The sequence below is a fragment of the Erythranthe guttata genome, chromosome 1 (assembly GCF_056151865.1).
Source record: "Erythranthe guttata isolate IM_541 chromosome 1, IM_541, whole genome shotgun sequence".
Taxonomy (NCBI): Eukaryota; Viridiplantae; Streptophyta; class Magnoliopsida; order Lamiales; family Phrymaceae; genus Erythranthe; species Erythranthe guttata.
The window spans coordinates 1,730,368-1,752,096 of record NC_142533.1 but is presented as its reverse complement, the minus strand read 5'-3'; the positions used below and the strand labels follow the sequence as shown (position 1 = coordinate 1,752,096).

General features: G+C 33.8%; 4 protein-coding genes and 1 pseudogene across 4 annotated transcripts; all 5 read left to right on the top strand.

Annotated features, from left to right (window-relative positions):
• The first annotated feature begins 301 nt into the window (after positions 1-301).
• On the top strand, positions 302-2,654 carry LOC105975167 (patatin-like protein 3). The gene is made up of 7 exons (XM_088820837.1): positions 302-439; positions 569-750; positions 816-1,002; positions 1,132-1,293; positions 1,885-2,187; positions 2,305-2,480; positions 2,588-2,654. Exons 1-7 carry the CDS (start codon positions 302-304, stop codon positions 2,652-2,654), a joined length of 1,215 nt encoding a protein of 404 aa, XP_088676963.1.
• A 622-nt stretch (positions 2,655-3,276) lies between these two features.
• Positions 3,277-3,837, top strand: LOC148772549 (myb-related protein 308 pseudogene; annotated as a pseudogene).
• A 1,375-nt stretch (positions 3,838-5,212) lies between these two features.
• Positions 5,213-8,183, top strand: LOC105975165 (patatin-like protein 3). Its single transcript, XM_088820833.1, has 7 exons — positions 5,213-5,493; positions 5,693-5,874; positions 5,979-6,165; positions 6,335-6,496; positions 7,204-7,506; positions 7,618-7,793; positions 7,889-8,183. The coding sequence occupies exons 1-7, from the start codon at positions 5,344-5,346 to the stop codon at positions 7,953-7,955; spliced, it is 1,227 nt and encodes a 408-aa protein (XP_088676959.1). The 5' UTR covers positions 5,213-5,343; the 3' UTR covers positions 7,956-8,183.
• A 2,772-nt stretch (positions 8,184-10,955) lies between these two features.
• Positions 10,956-15,127, top strand: ENP (Phototropic-responsive NPH3 family protein). Its single transcript, XM_013000505.2, has 4 exons — positions 10,956-11,901; positions 12,568-12,637; positions 13,089-14,249; positions 14,325-15,127. The coding sequence occupies exons 1-4, from the start codon at positions 11,840-11,842 to the stop codon at positions 14,871-14,873; spliced, it is 1,842 nt and encodes a 613-aa protein (XP_012855959.2). The 5' UTR covers positions 10,956-11,839; the 3' UTR covers positions 14,874-15,127.
• A 592-nt stretch (positions 15,128-15,719) lies between these two features.
• On the top strand, positions 15,720-19,164 carry LOC105975373 (uncharacterized). The gene is made up of 7 exons (XM_013000568.2): positions 15,720-15,976; positions 16,534-16,738; positions 16,803-17,004; positions 17,093-17,286; positions 17,369-17,522; positions 18,263-18,427; positions 18,498-19,164. Exons 1-7 carry the CDS (start codon positions 15,790-15,792, stop codon positions 18,960-18,962), a joined length of 1,572 nt encoding a protein of 523 aa, XP_012856022.2. The 5' UTR covers positions 15,720-15,789; the 3' UTR covers positions 18,963-19,164.
• The last annotated feature ends 2,565 nt before the right edge of the window (positions 19,165-21,729 follow it).

Here is a 21,729-nt window from a genome sequence, read left to right as displayed (position 1 = left end):
GAAATTAATTAATTAAACTCAGTCTTCGTCAACATTTTCAGCAATTAAAATTTGGCAAATGACTCTAATTATCAAACACCTCTAGTATATACTTCAGACATTTTTATTTAATTCAGCAGGAAGTTTTCGACGATTTGTGGCGAAGCGAACCACACAAGTTCTTGACGAAAGTCTCGGTTTTTCATTTATTGTATTTAACACCCGTGTTTACTCCAACTGTTAAAAAAAAGTACTCCATGTTATAATCATTAGTTTAAAAACTTTTGGCATTCCTTCAATTTGTTATCTCAATTAATAATTTATGGCATCGTCGTCTTCGTTGAAGAAAATCCTACCCCCGACTAACGGAAATCTAGTCACCATTCTTAGCATTGATGGAGGTGGCATTCGTGGCATCATTCCCGCCAAGATTCTTGAATTTCTCGAATCCGAACTCCAAGTATCAATCCAATATTACTTTTGTATCCCTTATTTTCCGCATTTCTATTACACAACATTTATCGTACATTTTGTAATATGTATATAATATATATTCATAACTAACTATTTTGTATACATACGTGATCAGAAACTAGATGGCGAAAACGCTCGAATTGCAGATTACTTTGATGTAATTGCGGGAACAAGTACAGGCGGGCTTGTGACATGTATGCTGACGGCTCCGGACGCTAATAACCGTCCATTGTACGCTGCTAAAGACATTACTCCGTTTTACGTGAAGAACGGGCCGAAAATATTCCCACAGTTGTGGTAATTTCATATTAATAGATATTGATTTTTTCGGTTTGATATATATATATTAATTATATATACAGGGGTTTTTTCGGAGCAATCGAAAGTACAGCTGCTCAATTAGGAGGGCCAAAGTACAACGGCAAGTATCTGCACAAGTTGATAAGGGACAATTTAGGGCAAACTAGGTTGACTCAAACCTTAACAAATGTTGTCATTCCCACCTTTGATATCAAGAATTTGCACCCAACTATTTTTTCTTCTTATGAGGTCTCTCTCTCTCTCTCTCTCTCTCTCTCTCTCTCTCTCTCTCTCTCTCTCTCTCTTAAAGTAAAAGATTAATTAATGAAAATTTCTCATAATTTTATATATTTGCATGGCTAATTAATATGCATGCAGGTAAAGAATATGGCTTATATGAACGCATTATTATCAGATATATGCATCGGCACATCGGCGGCGCCGACCTATTTTCCGGCCCATCATTTCACAAACGCCGACGCCTCCGGCCAATCCTGGGACTTCAATCTTATTGATGGTGGTGTAGCTGCTAATAACCCGGTAATTAACTATTAATTTATTCAAAACAGAATTCTTAGTTTTCTCTCTATATATATGTATATTTATTCTAATTTCGAATCAATTTTTGGATAAACTAGTTGATTATTCTAACTCTCTTCTGAATTTTCTTGCATTTTCCAACAAAATTTCGAAAAAGACAGAAAAATATTATATTGTCAAAATACCCACTACATCCGAATTTGAAACAAGAGATTATTATAAACTAATGTAATTTCCGAAATTTCGCAGATTACGAGGCCTAATGAAATCGGAATGAATTTTTGCATTCTGGGTTTTTTGGAACAGAAATTGGAACCCATTGTTTACTTTGGAAAAAAAATTGAAAATTTCCCGAAAAAGTCATTACCGCGGATCCATTATATTCCGTCCAATTTCCACCCCAGATGTATATATATATATATATATATATATATATATATATATATATATATATATATATATATATATATATATATATATTGTATGCATAAATGAGCAGAATCATGAGATATGTTAATAGACAAAAATGCCCCTATTATATTACAATTAAATTTTGTGCTGAGTTTGCATGAATAAAATGAGTGAATGCAGACACTGGTAGCAGTAAGAGAAGTGACGAAGGAAATAATGAGAAAGAATCCAGATTTCTTCCCCATTCAGCCTTTCGATTACCGCAGATTACTCGTAATTTCACTGGGCACAGGCTCTGCTAAACAAGAAGATAAATACACAGCAAAAATGGCGGCAAAATGGGGAGTTTTTGGCTGGTTATTTCAACGAAATTCAACTCCTATTATCGACGTCTTCAGTCAGTCTAATCAGGATATGGTGGATTATTACTTATCCGTCGTTTTCCAGGCCCTTCAATCCCAGGATAATTATATCCGTATCCAAGTACAAACTAATAATTAATGTTTTTTTCTTTTTCATTAATTAGTTTCATTTATAAACAATAATAATAATTATCATTATCATTTATTGTCTTAATAATTTAATAAATGACACGTGCAGGATCAGTCGTTGACTGGGTCAACCTCCACCGTTGACGTTAGCACAAAGCGGAATCTGAATGAACTTATAAACATCGGTCAGAATTTACTGAAGGCTCCTTTCTCCAGAGTTAATCTGCAAACAGGGAATTCTGAACCTGTTTTCAATGGAGGCACAAATGAGGATGCTTTGAAAAAGTATCTTTTTTTTTTCATCTAATTAATTAATTGCATTATTTGTTTATGTTTATTATTATTATTATTATTATTTTTAATTTCTCATATTGGAATATATTAATTTATAGGTTTGCGAAGTTGCTATCTGATGAACAAAAGCTCCGTAAGGCAAACACACAGCAGCAGAGCAACTAGGCATGCATGTTGTCAAGCTATATATTATAAATTAAATGAATTATTAACAAAACTAAAAAATATTTATATCATAAATATATAAATACCCAATACATTTATTATTCCATTTTGCTTTATTAGTGATAACCTCATATCATAATTGATAGAGTTAACTGCAAAAAATCCCCTAAACTTTGGATGTTTTTACGCTTTATCCCCTGAACGGAAAAAAGTTGCACGGGCATATCTAAACTTGTCAAATTGTTGCACCGACGAATAAAATGTCCATTTATAGCCAAATTTCTGCCTGAATTGCACACGTACAACTCACACGTGACAGTGGAAGGGCAATTTTTTCAATTCACAATATTTTTAGGCAAAAAATATAATAAAAGAACAAAGAAAAAGAAAAAAAGAAAAAGGAAAAGAAAAAAGAAAAAAGAAAAAACGGGACTGCTAACCCACCTTCTTCCTCCGCTCTTGCTGTTACTGCGGAACAGGGGAGGGGGGGTTTTGTACAGCACCACCAACACCTCCTCTGCTCCGCCGCACCACCACCACCTCTTCGCCTTCGCTGACGTCCGCCTCTTTAAAATCGCCGAGCCCGCCTCCCTCAGCCGCCGCATCGTTCAATCGTTCGAGAATGGGAAGATCTCCTTGCTGTGAGAAAGCTCACACAAACAAAGGCGCGTGGAGTAGCGAGGGATGCTGGTGGTCGCTGCCCAAATCCGCCGGACTCCTCCGCTGCGGTAAGAGTTGCTGCCTCAGGCCGGACCTCAAACGTGGCAGCTTCACCGAAGAAGAAGACGAACTCATTATCAGAAGAAAGCTTTTGAGCAGGGGTATTGACCCCACTACTCACAGACCAATCAATCATAATCCCGCAATTATTAATCATAATATTTCATTTTCCGGTACTGCAAGTTCTAAGGAAGAAGATCGGAAATATATGAGCGGCTGTGGCGGCGGCGGCGATGGTGGTTTGATCGTCGGAAAAGAAGAGAAAATGATCAGCAGCCCGGTTAATATTATTATTAAAGAACGGTGCCCCGATTTGAATCTTGAACTGAGAATTAGCCCACCCACTTATCAAGAACCGATTTTGTTGATGATGAAATCAGAGAGCGATGAGGATATAATTAGCCCAGTGTCAATTGTGTTTGATTTGGATAATTTCTTCCTTGAATTGATCGTGTTGAATTGAAATTGGATTTACTCAGTCACAGATTAGCTGTAGATTGTCTTTTCTTGGGTAGGTTTTTTTTTTCTCCCGTGGTGAAGCAAGAGGAAAAGAAGAAGAAGATGATGGGTGCCAATTTCTTAATTCTTTTTCATTTTTTTTATAAAAAATGTGTGAGTTGGCGAAATTGCCCCTCTATTTTTACGTGTGAGTTGCACGTGCACAATTCAGGTAGAAATTTGGCTATAAATAGACTTTTTATTCGTCTGTGCAACAATTTGACAAGTTCAGGTATGCCCGTGCAACTTTTTTTCGTTCAGGGGGTAAAGCGCAAAAAAGTCTAAAGTTTAGGGGATTTTTTGCAGTTAACCCTAATTGATAATATAATATTATGTTTTTATTAAATTATTAATTGTCATGTCCATATTGCCCCCACGCCCATTCAAAGTAACCCTAGTTGTTTAATTGTTTTCGAATTATACTATTTGTTTTAGTTGATTTTGAATTATGCTATTTGTTGTAGTTGATCTCAATAATATTTTAGCTAATTTTTGATTTTTTTTTTTTTTTTGTAGTTGATTCCGATAATATGTACTGATTTTCAATTTTGGTAAATCTCTTGATGATTTTGTAGTTGTTTACAATAATTTTATAGTTAATTCTCGAAAAAACGAAAGAAAATAAAAATAAAAAAATTAAAATAACATCAAAGTAGTGCCTATTATTATTAAGGTTTGGCAGTCCTATAATTTTGAAAGCCTTAATTAATTCAAATTACAGTGGAAAAAAAAAAAAGATAATACAAGTATACGTATAGGGCTTATATATATATATATATATATATATATATATATATATATATATATATATATATATATATATATATATATATATATATATATATATTAAAATTGCATTCAAACGTACAGGGCTTGTATTTGTATACAATACAAGAGTAGCAAGAAAATTAAAAGTTGAGGGGTAACATTATTAATTTGTATTTTCCTCATAAAATAATAAAACAAAACCCTACATGTATTAATGTAATCTCGTGTAGTAATTAGTATAAATTTTAAGGATAGATGCTATCTATATATATATATATATATATATATATATATATATATATATATATATATATATATATATATATATATATATATATATATATATATATATATATGGCTTCTCTGTAAGTAGTTGCCTACCTCTTGCTTATGCACTACGTAATTAATTAATTAATTAAAACGGATTAGTGCAACTCTTATATATGTTTATCTTAATTAACTAAGTCAATGGAAACTCGGCCTTGGTCAACATTCTTTTGCAATTAAAATTTGCCAAACTGACTCTAATTTAACCATTTTTACTTAATTTTGCAGGAAAGTTTCTTCGATGCGTGGCGAAGCACGATTTCGATTTACATACCTTCAACTATATATAAATATAATGGAGCAAACAAAATTATCTCAATTAATTTAAAGACTTTGACATTCCTTTCAATTATTACTATCTCGATTAATAATAATTATGGCATCTTCTTCGTCGTCGTCTTCGTTCAAGAAGATCAAACCTCCGCCAACTAATGGAAATTTAATCACCATTCTTAGCATCGATGGAGGTGGCATCCGTGGAATTATTCCCGCCAAGATTCTTGAATTTCTTGAATCCGAACTCCAGGTATATATAAATCCGTTCTATATATATATATATATATATATATATATATATATATATATATATATATATATATATATATATATATATATATATATATATATATATATATATATATATATATATATATATATATATATTCCGGCATTTTAATTATGCCATTTATTTTTAAAAACTTATGATCCTAATAATGTTATATTAGATACTGGATGGCGAAAATGCTCGAATTGCGGATTACTTTGATGTTATTGCGGGAGCAAGTACTGGTGGGCTTGTGACAGGCATGCTGACGGTTCCGGATGCTAATAATCGTCCATTGTATGCTGCTAAAGATATTACTCCGTTTTACGTGACGAACGGGCCCAAAATATTCCCACAGTCGATGTACGCGATTAATTCAATTTAAAAAAAATATATCTAGTTTTTTTTTTTTTTTTTGTTTTACTTATATCTAAATTAATTTTATTGTTACGTATTATGTATTACAGGGGTTGGATAGGATCAATCGGAAGCCTACTGACTAGATTAGGAGGGCCAAAGTACAATGGAAAGTACTTGCACAAGTTGATAAGGGATAATTTAGGGCAAACTAGGTTGAATCAGACACTAACAAATGTTGTGATTCCCACCTTTGATATCAAGAATATGCAGCCAACTATCTTCTCTTCTTATGAGGTCTCTCTCTCTCTCTCTCTCTCTCTCTCTCTCTCTCTCTCTCTCTCTCTCTCTCTCTCTCTCTCTCTCTCTCTCTCTCTCTCTCTCTCTCTCTCTCTCTCTCTCTCTCTCTCTCTCTCTCTCTCTCTCTCTCATATATTAATTTGCATATGGTTAAATATGCATGCAGGTAAAGAATTTGGGATATATGGACGCACTGTTATCAGATATATGCATCGGCACGTCGGCGGCACCGACATATTTACCGGCATATCATTTCACAAACGCTGATGCCTCCGGCAAATCTTGGGACTTCAATCTTATTGATGGCGGTGTAGCTGCTAATAACCCGGTACTTTTTTTTTCTCTGACTACATAATTTATCATAATTGGATTTTAATGTATATATATTTTTACTACATAATTGGAATAAATATTAAATTCCGCTAAAATCTTAGTTTCATTAATTTCCGACCATATTTTTGAAAATTCTGTTTTTCTCCCTGAAAATGACACTTATTATAATGTGTTTTGTATTAGGGGCCGGAAGTACGAAGATTTCCGGCAATTCATATCCGAATTTTTTTATTTTGGAACAAATTTTCCAGTTCATTTTTTTTAAAACGAAATTGGAATTAGTGTTTTCACTTCCACAAACACAAGAAAGAATAATGGATTTCTCTCAAGAAAGTATTTAATATAATTCAATCTGTCCGATTTATACCACTAAATTTTTTATATAGTCTCATGTATACCATAGATAACCGGAATGAGATAAATATTATTGCGCAAATTATGGGTATCCCATTGGAAAAAAAAATTACGAGAAAAAAACCCCTCTTATTTGGGGTAATTATAATTATCCCTCTCAATTTTGTATTTTCTTAGACATTGTAGTAATTCGTAAGGATATATGAGCGTGTAAGACAATACATAGTCGAGAACGTAGTTGTAATTACTCAAACATATTAAAGCTTAATTTAACATTACTTTAGAGGTGTGTCGGTAAATTGTCGAATATTTAATATGACAAAAATGCCCCTACTATTATTCATGCAGACACTGGTAGCAGTAAGAGAAGTGACGAAGGAAATAATGAGAAAGAATCCAGATTTCGTGAACATTCAGCCATTCGACTGCAGCAGATTACTTGTAATATCACTGGGCACAGGCTCTGCTAAACAAGAAGAGAAATACACAGCAGAAATGGCGGCAAAATGGGGAATTCTCGACTGGTTAATTCATGAAAATTCAACTCCTATTATCGACTTCTTCTCTCAGGCTAATCAGGATATGGTGGATTACTTCTTATCCGTCGTTTTCCAGGCCCTTCAATCCCAGGATAATTATATCCGTATCCAAGTACTAACTAATAATTAATGTTTTTTTTCTTTTTCTTTTTTATTAATTAGTTAGTTTCGTTTACATTATTATTATTAATTGTCTTAACAATTTAATAAATGACACGTGCAGGATCAGACGTTGACTGGGTCAACCTCCACCGTTGACGTTACCACAGAGCAGAATCTGAATGAGCTTATAAACATCGGTCAGAATTTACTGAAGGCTCCCTTCTCCAGAGTTAATCTGCAAAATGGCAATTATGAGCCTGTTCCTAATGGAGGCACAAATGAGGATACATTGAAAAAGTAAAATTATTATTTCATTTAATTAATTGAATTTTATTTATTTGTTAATTTTGTTATTGTTATAATTAATATGATTGTCATGGTATATTCAATAGGTTTGCGAAGTTGCTATCTGATGAACAAAACCTCCGAAAGTCAAACACACAGCAGCAGAGCAACTAGCTGCATTTTGTCAAATTTATTTATTTTTACATTTATTATTTGTTTATTCTGTAAAAATAATTTATTTTCAAGAATAATACTTCCTTCCTCTCGTACAGGAATATTTTTTTTTTTGTTGTTGTATTTCTTTATTTGGGTTTTATTTACATTATTCCCTTTTTTTCAATTGTTATACTTTGTTTAAAATAATATACTATTTCATGTATTTATTAATAATTAAACATTTTTATTTTATATATTATTGTAATTATGATCTTATATGATGTGGGCCTTATCATTTTACATGACCACATAATCAAGCCCATATTATACCCAACCCAAAGGAAACCCTATATATAAATGTATGTAAAATTTGTTCGAATTTTTATTTAATTTTTAAAACTGTGTTTGAGCTTGGTTTGACGATAAATCAATTGAGTTGAGTTCGAACGATATTCAATCTAGCTGAACACAAATCAAGCTTGATTAGCTTCCACATTTTGTACAATGATTTATTTTCTTTTTAATCAAGCTTGAGTCCGTGTCTAACTAAATCGAACTCAAACAAACTTGTAACGAACAATCTCGAATTAAATATAGAGTAGTTGATTTGTTTATCAACTCTATGAGCTGAGCCATCTATCGAACATCATGTCCAAGAAACAGACGAACAATTCATCGACCGCTCGATTTGAAAAAAAAAATTACAATTGATTCAACGATTTAAATCGAGAAATCGTATAAATCGAAACAAATAATGTAACTTAAATCATAAATAGAAATTTTTTGACAACCATGCAAATAGAGGGGCAACAATGGAATATGGGCCTTTTGTAGTAGGTAGAAATGATGTCAAGCTTTATACACATAAAACCTGGAGAGTATCTTTTTTGGCTGTAACCCAAAATCAATACAACCAAATTCGGCCCCATAATCTGTTATTTATTTATTTTCAATTTAAAAAAATAAAAAATAAAAAATAAAGGGGTTTGGGTGTAAATAAATAAAAGATGGGACCCACATTGAAAAGAAAAAGAAAGATCATATGCTACCATCATAAAATTTGGGACCCCATTATTATTTATCATCATTAATCTATGATGGTTTTATCCCCACGCCTATTTTCATACAATTATTGCCTCCTCGAATATTACTTTTTTTTTTTTTTTTTAAATTCAATTTTGCTTTTTTATTTATTTAAAGATTGGATGGTCCAAATGTACAAAAGTCATAAATTGTAATGTGTACCCAAAATTAAATATTTATACAAATTTAGGTCCCCCACCAAATATACCACATGGCTACCATGCACTATAGGACCATTTTGAATTTACTTTAGCATGCATATGAATTGCCTTCTTATCCTTTTATTTCAACAAACTTTTTCCAAAATGCCACCTTTGTCCCATATTAATATATATTATAATTTAGTGTTTTAATTTTTTTATTAATTGTACAAATATGTGGTCCAATATAATATATTTTTTCTTTTATTGACAATTACAAACGAGTATATACGAATTTCTCACCACTTGTTAAATTATTTCCAAGAAAAGGGCCACAGGATAAGAATTTCTCTGTTATAAAAGACCACAATGAAAATTCAATTCAATTAATTCGAATTCATTTAAGGGGCTGGACCATTTAATTTGAGAGCTGCAAATATCATACTGGACCAGTGAATAATTGTGCAATGTTTCATTGCATTTAATTTACCTATTTACACTACTTGGCAATTCCAAATCAAAATATGTAAATCCCAATAAATTAATCATAAGTAATATATAATGAATTATCGATTTCATAATTTTAATTTTCCTTATTTTTACAGTGACGGGTTCATTTTGGTAGAATTGGGCCGAACTCCCAAAACTAAGTTTATTGGGCCAAAAGTCTAATGAATAACAAGAACCAAGGCGGGCCACATGCTCGCCCATGAAGAACTTAACATATACAGTTCACTGGCATGTAACTCAAGTGGATATAGTCCACTGCTCCGCTACATCTCGGCTAGTATAAAGGGAGTAGTAGGAAGTGACATGTGGCGAGCTGAACGTGAGTCGCTAGAAGGAGACGGCTTTACGTTGCATAAATCCAATTCACATAAAATTCTTTTTTTAATTTATAGCTAAACTGATTGTCACAATTTTCAAATTTTATTACAATCATCACATGGCCCATGCTGTCTAATTTGGATGTATTAAACTATATTAGTCCAAGGATTGAATTTCACCATTTAGCTACTTCATTACAATTTCCCAAACCCCCTTAATCAATGCTTAACATTACTTATAGTTCCAAAGCCTTCGAGTTGAGATCAAGAAATAATTTATGGCACGTCGTCTTCGAGTTGAGATCAAGAAAACATATTATTTAAATAAGATTAGCGATTCATCGAGTTTCTACTGTATATTGCCACTTATATTTATGTTCGCAAAGAAAAAAAAAAAGTGGATCGCATAATTTTTTTGGCAATTTACGACCACTCCATAAGGTTAAGTTAAATTACAACCACCCTCGACTCTTACAGTGTCTTACAGTGACAAATTTACCAACTGAATAAGGGTTTTTACGTAATTTAACATTAACTCAGGGGTTTTTCGGTAATTTGCCCTAATTTTTTGTCATTAAATTAGTCAAACGAGCTTGAGTTTGAGTTAACTTTGGTCTTCAGTCAAAGAGTATCAATAATGTGTAGGGGGGCTGTGTTGACATATGGGCATAGACTTGTTATAATTTAGAATTGTACTATTTCAAAAGTCAAACTAAATGGATTCCTTGGTTGACTAATTTCATGACTAAGTGGTCTGAATGTTTCAAGTTTTTATTTTTATTTTTATTTTGTATCAAACTCCAAACACTCAAATTATTGCTTAATAAGTTTAATTTTATATATGAAAATAATAATATTATTTTTATTAAAAGAAAAAAAAAATGCAAAGAGAAGCAGCAGGGGCAAAAACGTCCAAGAAAAAAGTTTGGCGTGCATTAACGGCATAAAGCTTCAAAAAAGAAAGAGTTGCCCAGTAATCACTGTTACACTCTGTCAAACAGTGGTATCCACCACACCATTACACTGTACCCACCGTTCACCACCCCCCACCCCCCTACTCCTACCCCCTACCCCCCCACCCCCACTCCACACACGAACACACTACACATACTGTTCTCTCTGTCCTCTGCAAGAACTCAGAAAAAAAGCAGAACGACAACTTACTCAGTAATATTCAGTCCCATTTCTCAGAGCACACATACACACACACACACACACACACACATATACATACATACACCGATACACGCACTCATTTATACATACAAGAGAGAGTGAGAGAGACGGGTTCTTGAGATTAGCGAGCTTAAAGAAGAGATCTTGGAGGGAAAAAAAATCAGAAGGAGTAATAGCAAAGGCGGCTTGGATTTAAGTCACCCCCTTTAATTGTGGGGTTGGTTGCCCAATATTAATGGCAGTCATATCAATTCACTAATATAATGTGGGTGAAATAGCAAATACTGTTTCAACAAGGACCAATAGAGAAAAAAACAAAAACCCATCTTCTTAATTTGTTCGTAATCGCTCTCTGCAGTCTGCCCCGGTTCGGCTCGATAATCGAGGCATTATTTACTTTTATTTTTTTAAATTTTGTTTTCTGGGGTTTTGTTGGGTTTTGTTGTGTTCTGGTTGTATTGGTGTTTGGTGGACCAAATATGAGTATATTCTTGTTACAGAGGAAGTGAGAGAGTGATGGGGTTAAAGTAAAGATTCAATCTTTTGTCCTATTTATTTATTTACCAGAAAAAAAATTAGTTTCTTGGCAGTTGGATGTAAGTATAGTGTAAGTACTAAAAGAGTAACAGTTGAGAATTTGGGTTTTTTTTTTTTTTTTTTTTAATTTTTGGGAAAGATGAAGTTCATGAAGTTGGGCTCAAAGCCTGATGCTTTTCAAACTGATGGCAACTCTGTGAGGTATGGAGTTTTTTTTTTTTTTTTCTTAATTTTTTTTATTGCATGTAGTAGTTATTTTGTTGTCTTTTTATGTTCTTGTCTGAAGGAAATTTTAGAACTGTTTTGTGTTTTGTATCACTGTATTCATATGGAAATTATGCTTTTTCTTGCAGGATTAATTTGATTTTTGTTGTTGTTATTTTCTTGATAACTTATGGTCCACTATATAATTAGTAGAGTAATTAATTATTATTGAAACAAAGTCCCTAATGATGTAAATCTATAGTTAATTGAGTTCCACAAATTATCCATTAAATTATTTATTATATGATTAAAAGGGCCCATTGTAAATGTAAAGTGTAATCCCAACATGATCTAAAGGTTTTAAATATTGATTTATTTCAATTATTTAAAGAAAATTAAGCGGCTTTTTTTTTTTTCATTTTTGATGATTATCGTTTTTGTGTACTCAGATTAGCTTTTGATCTTGAGATTATTATAGGATAGGTAGTAAACTTGCACATGCATTGAAGTTTATTTTAAGGTTATTTGTTCGAACATTTTCCTTCAAGACTTAAGAGTTCGATTTTTTAATTTTTAATTTTTAATTTTTAATGTTTATATCGCCTTAATGGAACTTCTATTCGTAAAATACCTTGTATAACTTGATTGAACTGTTCTGTTCAGGTACATATCCTCCGAATTGGCAACCGATGTTATCGTAAATGTTGGCGATGTGAAGTTTCATCTCCATAAGGTGACAATTTTTTTCGACTACTATAAATGATGCGTTTTTCGGGGGTATTTTGTTAATAAAATTGAATCGTGGGTTGTTTTTGCTAATACTTGTAACACGAGGAGTTTTTAGCGATTAGAGTAAACATAGGGGTGCATAATGCAATTAACTCATTGAATTTCAGTTATTTTTTACACAACTGAAATTTTCCCTCATGTTTCAGCAATTCCATCTAAAATAACTACTCCCTCTGTTTCGAAACATTTTTTTTTTTACTTATTTTGCCCTTTTATCGTTGATTGTTTAAGCTCATTAAAAAGGACGTTCGTTGCATACAGATTTCGTAATCTGTATTTACCTAAAACAACACTTATTTTTAGGAGGAGGAAAGTATTACAAGTTCAATTATTACAATTGTTTGATTTTTATCTTTAATTAATGACGCGTCCTATTCGTATTCGTCCTTTTGCAGTTTCCACTCTTGTCCAAGAGTAACAAACTACAAAAAGTCGTATCAAAATCCAACGGCGAAACCCCCGAAGTGCTCTCATTGGCGGAATTCCCAGGTGGGCCCAAAGCATTCGAAATATGTGCCAAATTCTGCTACGGCATAACAGTAACTCTCAATCCATACAACGTAGTCGCCGCACGCTGCGCCGCGGAGTATCTCGAAATGACCGAAGAAATCGAGAGAGGAAACCTCGTTCTAAAAATCGAAATATTCCTCAACTCAAGCATCTTACGAAACTGGAAAGATTCCATCATCGTACTGCAAACCTCAAAATCCCTTCTTCCGTGGTCTGAAAATCTCAAGATCGTCGGCCGATGCATCGATTCGATTGCATCAAAAACCTCGGTGGACCCCACTTTGATCACGTGGTCCTACACTTACAACAGAAAGCTGGCATCTTTGGACAAGAATATTCTTCCGAACGGTGTAAAATGTCCTAAAGATTGGTGGGTCGAAGACATATGCGAGCTGGATATCGATCTATACAAGAGAGTTATGGTGGCGATAAAATCGAAAGGCCGAATGGATGGTGCTGTAATCGGCGAGGCGCTAAAAACTTACGCAGTAAGATGGCTGCCCGATTCTGTGGACGTGTTGTTGTCTGAAGTTCACGTGCTAAGAAACAAGTGTTTGGTGGAGACTATAATTTGTTTATTGCCTTCAGACAAGGGTATAAGCTGCGCGTGTAGTTTCTTGCTAAAGCTGCTTAAAGTTGCGATTTTTATCGGAGCCGACGATTCTTCGAGGGAAGATTTGATCCGGAGTATCGGTTTGAAACTTGACGAAGCTTCTGTTGAGGATCTTTTGATTCCAGCTAGGCCTCCTCAGGTGGGTATTTACGATATTGACCTTGTGCAGCTACTCGTGGATCGGTTCGTGGAGAATGAAAAGAGTGACGTGGATTTGAAAATTTCAGGCAAGAATTGTAAGAATGACGGCGACTTTGTTTTAGGAAGTGGGCCGTGGATGAAAGTAGGGAAAGTTATCGATGGCTATCTTGCAGCTATTGCGAATGATCCGAATTTATCGAGCTCGAGTTTTATTAAACTGTCGCAGTCGATTCCCGATTCTGCTAGGCCTATTCATGATGGATTGTACACTGCCATTGACGTCTATTTGAAGGTACATCATTTTTTTTATTTTTTTTTTATAATTGTTGAAGTAAATGAAATTAAAAAAAATTGTATTTTTTTTCAGGAGCATAAAAGTATAACGAAATCGGAGAAGAAAAGCCTGTGCGGGCTGATCGACGTGAAGAAACTGACAACAGATGCATGCATGCATGCAGCACAAAACGAGCATCTACCACTTCGTATGGTGGTTCAAGTTCTATTCTTCGAGCAGGTAAAAGCAGCAGCCGCTACTCATCAAACCCTAAAAAACGAGAATGACGTGGTGGTTCCTTCTAGAAACAGCGAAGCTAACTGGGGGAAAACGGCTCCAGAGAATCGTAAATCATTGAGGAAACAAATGGACGAAGTGAAGATAAAAGAAGATGAAATACTCAAAAACGGAAAGCTTTCAAAGAGAGGTCATAAAAACAGAGGATCCGGGCCCCAGTTGTTGCCTTCTCGTTCGAGGAGAATTTTCGACAAGCTGTGGATTGTGGGAAAAGGGTTTGGAATAAATGGAGAGAACAAAAGCTCGGAAACTTCCGGAAGCTCGCAGAGCCCTACTTCGATGTTCCGAGGGGAGATAAAGTCGTCCGGTTCATCTTCTAGAAACAGGAGGCACTCGATTTCGTAAGTGTAAAGTGGGGAATTAGGGTTTTCATTGGCAGTAGATTTGAGGGTTTGGTCTGCACAGTCAAGAAAATGTTTTTTTTATGTTGTAGAGAAGTGTTTTTATTTATTATTAGCAATTTGATGTTCCTGGATATTAATTAATTATCTTATCTTATATTATATTTCTCATGTTGTTTCATCTCAAATTGTATTGTTGGTTATTGTACTGTTGTCACTCTTGTGAAATTTTAGGAGAAATACTAGCAAATTAATTAATTTTAATTTATATTTACAAGTAATGTATACTTTGTGGAATAAGGTGGAAATCGGACTTATCGGATTTAACTTCAATTTCTTTTTTTTCCGAAAATGAAAAAATGGTACCGATTATGATGTAAAGGATTTCGGAAATATCCCAAATTGGAATTCAAAACTTGTTCCAATAATATTGAAACTTTTTTTTGTTCGAAGTCAGCGGAATTTAGAAATTCTACCTATCATCTATATAATACAAAATTATATATATATGTCATTCCAATTACGATAAAGAAAATTGAAAAAAATCGAAAATCAGAACATTTGCAACTCAAATTGAAAACATTAATCCAAAATAAAAACATTTCGAATCTAAATAGGCGAAATTACGAAAAAACCCATCTTTTTGAAAAGTTACCTCCAACACCTGCAGCTTGTAAATTTCTTACTTGCACCCCTTACAGAAGGGTGTTAATGTAAGAAATTTATAACTTTCAAGGATGTGGATGAAATTATGCAAACATCAAGGGGCTTTTTCGTAAATAGACCTTACCTCAGGGCTGATTGTAATAATAAAAAAAGAAAAGAAAAGATATGCCATAGATTCAAGAAAAGTCAACGAGAAAAAGCGTCAACGAATCATTTCTTCAAAAGTCAAAACTATCTACACTCTCTTGGAAAAGATGAAATCTTTTTCACAAATCGGATTATCTCTCACCTTCTGCTTTCTCTTGATCTCCGGTCAAACCAAAACGGTTGATTCTTCATCCGACGAGAATTCCGGCGATGAACAGTGCAAAGCATGGCTGGTTCAATCAATCCCCACCGACATGCCCCACCTCCGCCTCGTTCCCGGCGTTCTCTCCACCGGTAAGCCACCCACGCCACTAATCTACAACCCAATTTTATCTTATTTTTCCACAATTAACCTAATTTTCGTGGTAATTTATCGATGCTCTGCCTGCCGCGGAAAGCCCTAGATTTCATCACTGTAGTATGTATATAAACTGTAGTATGTATATAAGGGTAAATTACGACCACCCCTTGAGCTACGGTTAAATTACGAAAAAATCCCTACTGTTTGGATTATTACAATTACCCCTCAATTATGTAGTTTTTGATGCACCAAAATCTGATATATACAAGCCAAAAAATACTTCTTGCTTTAAATTGTGGAGCTTTAAATTGTGGAGCTCGAATGGGATAAAACGGGTACAAAATTAAGAATATTTCATATAATTTAGAAGATTCCACTAAATTTGACACCGCAAGGGTGAATGTGTAAGAAGATTTATAGTTAATGGGATGGTTGTAATTACCCAAACATGAGGGTTTTTTTTCGTAATTTGACCATACCTTAGGGGTGGTTGTAATTTACCCATGTATATAATGCTTGCTTGTATTGTTTCATGTAATTGAAAAAAAAGGTGACGTATTTCGATGGCTAGCTGGAAATTCATCGCGAAGCCTCGATATAATTGCACAATACTGGCAATTGTTGGCACATCCAGAAAATCCCCAATCAGGGGACTATGGTTATTCGAAGGAAGAAATGAACAAATTTGGGGCAAATAACGGAAATCGAGTTTATCGAGCGTTGGAAAACGCTGCTGATCGCAACATTAGTATAAGGTAGGTAAGAGTCATCTGTAATATGTTTCTTGAATTTTAATGGTAATTAATTTTTAGTAGTCAGACTCTTACAGCACTCTGGTGTTTACCCCGATTATACCGAAGAACCATCGAATCTCGCTTCGGGAAGGCCGAATGTGAGGAATGTAACTTTACTACTTAAGGACTGGTTTGGATCGGGCATTGTTCATGCCAAGGTTTGGATATCAGATAACAAAGACGTGTACATTGGGTCCGCGAATAACGATTGGAAATCTTTAACTCAGGTAATGTAACTACTACGGTTTACTAACTGTAGTAACTTTTTTGGATGACTGTTTAGTCGAATGATCGAATTTATCGAACGGGTTTTAGGTTAAGGAAGTCGGGATTTATCTCGTCGGCTGTCCAAGAATTGCAGAGGAGGTCAAAGTTTACTACGACAACTTATGGAAACTAGCCCATCTTAACTCTTCTGCTTATACGAAATCGATTTGGGATCAACAATGGCAGATTATCCGGAAGGTTCCGTGTTGGTCACATTTTCTACTCCCAGAAGAACGGTGCAGGTATATAACTACGGAACTCTTTTGTCGTTTTCTAGTTTTAGTTGTTAAATTAAGAGAATTGTCGATTTTATTTTTCTTGCAGATCGCCGCTTCCTAAGTATGTGGAGGTGAAGCATGTAACTGGCTACCCTGTGCTTTCAGATCCCGATAAGTTTCGTGTTTCTGTTGAAACTCCTGGATGGAATTATTCAGCATCGCAGCCTCAATCGAGCTATCTGTCTTTTGCTCCACCGGAGGTTTTTAATCTAACCCGTGATTTTTTTTTATAGCTATTTTCCTTTTCAGTTTCTTGATTAAGTTAGATAATATTGTATCAATGTTTGATGGATTCAGATTAGGGGTGGAAATTGGAACTGAAATTCCGAATTCCGTGATTCTGGTCCACAAATTTCCGATTTTAGAACAATGTTTTTTCATTTGGAATCCTGAATGTTCCGATTTCTGATTTTTCCGTTTTTTTGGGGGAACGGAATTTTGGAATACATATTAGGCTCTGATTTCTGACCTGATTTTAATTGCCAAAAATATTTCCAAAAATTCCATTTCTTTTGGTATTAGTGTTATTATGTATTTTGTATTATATATGGCCAAAAAATTGGAATTTCCGAATTCTGCCGATTTCGATTCGAAAAATTTCGATTTTGGAACAAGTTTTTCCTTTCCAATTTTCGATTTTTTTTTAGCGGAATTGGAATTATTTCTCAAGTGTTAATTTCGATTTGATTTGATCCATCACATTTCCACCCCTAATTCAGATAGTGTATCCAAAGAAAGAGTGCCTGATTTTCTTAAGATTAAATTCGTGAAATATGCCTATTACGGAATTAGTTTTCCACTTCCGAAAAAATAGGATTTTTTCCACAAATATTAATTTCGATGTGATTCGATTTCCACCCTTAATTCAGATAGTTTGTCCAAAACAAAAACGTGCTCGATTTTTGCAAGATTAAATTTGTCGAATATGTCTATTTCACAGCTGTCGTTCAGCAAGCATCAGGCAGACGAACAAGGTTGGGTGGACACAATAAAATCTGTCGGAAACGGAGCTACACTTCGAATCAGTACAATGGATTGGCTCGGTCAATCTCAGTACACTTCCCCGACAGTATATTGGTCAACCCTATCGTCAGCCATATCCGAGGTACATCGATATTAACAACGAACGGGATCAATCTTTAATCATCTTAATTAATTTCTAATTAATTATATAGGTCGTCTACAGTAAGCAGGCGAAAGTAAAACTACTCGTTTCATACTGGGCACATTTCATCAACAACACAGACCAGTACCTAAAATCACTTCTCTACACAAACAATCTCTGCTCTTCGTCAAGTTCCAATAAATGTGGTGGGAAAATCGAGATTAAATACTACCTCGTCCCGGGGTATAATTTGACCGGAGCTGCCTCCACAGCTGGCGGCGCAGCCACCGGAAATATTTATCCGGCGTACACGAGAGTCAACCATGGGAAATACGCTGTGAGCGATAAACGGGCCCACATTGGTACGAGCAATCTCGTGTGGGATTATTTTTATGCGACTGCAGGAGTTGGATTTGGAACGAATAACATTGCCATTGTTGACCAGCTTCGAGAAATCTTTGACGCGGATTGGGAGTCGCCTTATGCAGTGCCTGTTGTGCCGTTATTGGAAGAAGGCTATGCTTGTTCTGGCTGAACGACGAGTATTATTAGTATTATCGTTTTTTTGGTGAGGCTATTTCCCGATGCCCGAACATCGTACACAATGTAATATGCATGTGAAAGATCACACGAATAGAGATGGCAATGGGTCGGTTCTGGGTTGGGTTTGTCTAAACCCGAGACCCGACCCGTGAAAATATATAAAACCCAGACCCACCCCAACCTGGTTCAGCTTAGATCTAAACCCGCCCTAACCCATACCCGAATTAAACGGTTCCGATCCGCCAGACCCGCTAGACCCGATAACATAAAAAAAAAAAAATATTTTTTAACTTTCATAATATTTTGTTTCTATATTTTAACAAAATAATCTTAAAATTAAGATACAATATTTAAAAATACTTCTACAAGTAAAGTTCAAAGGGGAGACGGCTAGCGGTGGTTGACACGTGATAGATTTTACTTACGAGAAATGAGATTAAAAAAAAATGAAATGATGAAAAAATGGGTAAATGAGAATAGACACAATGAAAATTAAAAGTTTGATAAATGAAATCATAAATCAATTATAAATAAAATATATTTATACGGGTCGGTTCTAATAAGATCCGTAACCCGACCCAGAACCATTTGGCTCTAGAAACTTAAACCCATTACCCGACTCAAAACCATTTAACTTACCCAAATCTGCCCCAAACGAGTCGGTTCCGAGTCTAGAACCCGACAAACCCGTACCGATTGCCATCCGTACACGAACCCATTTTCGTAATTTTCTTAGTCCGCACTGGATATAGTTCAAAGTCTCGAATATAATCAACAACTATTTTGAACGGAGAGCAGTTGCTTTGACACTGACACAAATAAATTCTAGAAGAACAATAAAAGTATAATATCCTAATTTTTGTGGTCTGTGAATTATCGTACTCAATATTTGAAATTTAATTCTTGTGAATTATCGTAATCAAGTAAACACTTGATTTTGACGAAGAAACCAATTCCATCACTTGATTAATTTTATTTTATTTTGCAATTTTCGTCAATTTAATTCAACTCTTAAATTTATCGATCTGTTGAATTTAAAACCACTTGATATGGAATATATTATAATATATATATTTTTTAAATCTTTTAAAGTATCTCATCATATCCAAACACCTTATTTTCTATTGTGACACGTGCAGAGAAGAAAGACAAAGTTCTTACACAAATTAAAGTGGTGTTTTTTATACTTTTTATAGTGTTTGCAGATGCAATTTTTTTGATTCAAACGTGTCTTTAAAATGAGTGGCTTTAAGACATAACTTTAAAAGTACTATTTCCTCAACAATTATTAAGGAATTTTTAGACATTTTACCAAAATAAACTTATAAATTAACTATTTTTTTAATGATATTTGCACATACAGTTAAGTTTTATTCACAATCACTAACTTATACTTTCTCAAATCGCTTCTCCAAATTAACACTATCTAATTACGAGTCATTAGGTTTTCAGATTTGGTCTAATGAAAATAGTTTGATGTTGAAAATTCAAGTCAAAAGTTACTTAATTCATGAAGAAATAACAAATTGCACTTGAGTTGTTTTTTTGTGAGGGTTTTAGAGTGTATGACCATCAATATTATCATAGAATAAATTAAAAAAAAAAGAACTAATTTCAAAGAAATAATATTTTTAATTGCTAAAAGTCCTTTTGTTTTGTATAAATATTGTTAAAAGTTTGAATAGAATACATATACAAACATCAAATTGGACCTGGAACTCTAGTCCTAGTATCTCACATAGTGACATTTCACTAATTTAAAAAATTGAAGTCACTTTTGCTTACATACACATTTGACATTTCTAGTCAAGCAATTACAAAAATCATAATAACTGTGGCTTGTGATCATATATTTTTATCGTCATAAATTTCTATTCTAATTAAATATATTTACTTGTATTATATTAAATAATTTAAACTTTAATATATAGTGTCACTATTAAAGTCACAATATTTTTATGTTATCACTAATAACTTCTCTCACTTAATCTCTTTTTATTGTCACTGAAAAACAAGTAATAATCCCTTTTTATCATCACTATATAGCAATAGTAATAGCCCGTTAGAAACAACCTCAGTAACAACAGTCTTTTGCCGAAGGGAACCGCTAAAACAAATAACGTTATTTTCTCACTTCAATACCATCAATAGAAAAAAAAAGGTAATGACGTTAATACCCTTAATAAAATCAATGCCACACAAATTTTGTATGTGATATTGATTTTCATCAAGGGTAATATTGTCATTACCTATTTATTATTTATTTTTTATGTTGTTTGTATTGAAGTAAGAAAAAAACGGTATTTGTTTTAGCCGCTCCCTTTGCCTAATCGTGTGAAAATTAGTGTTATCACTCAAAAGAGCAATGTTTGGAAGCATTTTGGATCTTATTTTGATTTCATTTTGAGGAAATATGTTTTGAGGGAATAATTTGAGAATGAAAGTAATGTTTGTTTGTATTTTGGAAGGAGACAAAATACACTGTAGCAGTCAAATCATGTTTAAAGGTGTTAGAAAAATGTATTTTTAAAGAAAAAAATTGAAAGATGAATTGATGTTTATTTGTTTTTTAGTGAAGACATTTTTTTACTGTAGCAGTCAAATCATTTTACTGTAGCAGTCATATCATGTCTGAAGGAGAGAGAAACTTTTGATGGATTTAAAAAATCTTATTAACTATACAGTATAACCTCGATAAATTAATAATCTTGTCTAAATAATAATTTCTTCTAGTCCTGACTCAACAAAAACCTACTAAA

Coding starts and splice junctions, on each gene's coding strand:
- LOC105975167 (XM_088820837.1), top strand. CDS start 302: ATGGCATCGTCGTCTTCGTTGAAGAAAATCCTACCCCCGACTAACGGA. Junction 751..815: donor AAAATATTCCCACAGTTGTG/GTAATTTCATAT, acceptor TTATATATACAG/GGGTTTTTTCGGAGCAATCG. Junction 1,003..1,131: donor CTATTTTTTCTTCTTATGAG/GTCTCTCTCTCT, acceptor ATATGCATGCAG/GTAAAGAATATGGCTTATAT.
- LOC105975165 (XM_088820833.1), top strand. CDS start 5,344: ATGGCATCTTCTTCGTCGTCGTCTTCGTTCAAGAAGATCAAACCTCCG. Junction 5,875..5,978: donor AAAATATTCCCACAGTCGAT/GTACGCGATTAA, acceptor TATGTATTACAG/GGGTTGGATAGGATCAATCG. Junction 6,497..7,203: donor GTGTAGCTGCTAATAACCCG/GTACTTTTTTTT, acceptor TTATTCATGCAG/ACACTGGTAGCAGTAAGAGA.
- ENP (XM_013000505.2), top strand. CDS start 11,840: ATGAAGTTCATGAAGTTGGGCTCAAAGCCTGATGCTTTTCAAACTGAT. Junction 11,902..12,567: donor ACTGATGGCAACTCTGTGAG/GTATGGAGTTTT, acceptor TGTTCTGTTCAG/GTACATATCCTCCGAATTGG. Junction 14,250..14,324: donor CCATTGACGTCTATTTGAAG/GTACATCATTTT, acceptor ATTTTTTTTCAG/GAGCATAAAAGTATAACGAA.
- LOC105975373 (XM_013000568.2), top strand. CDS start 15,790: ATGAAATCTTTTTCACAAATCGGATTATCTCTCACCTTCTGCTTTCTC. Junction 17,005..17,092: donor ATTGGAAATCTTTAACTCAG/GTAATGTAACTA, acceptor AACGGGTTTTAG/GTTAAGGAAGTCGGGATTTA. Junction 18,428..18,497: donor TATCGTCAGCCATATCCGAG/GTACATCGATAT, acceptor TTAATTATATAG/GTCGTCTACAGTAAGCAGGC.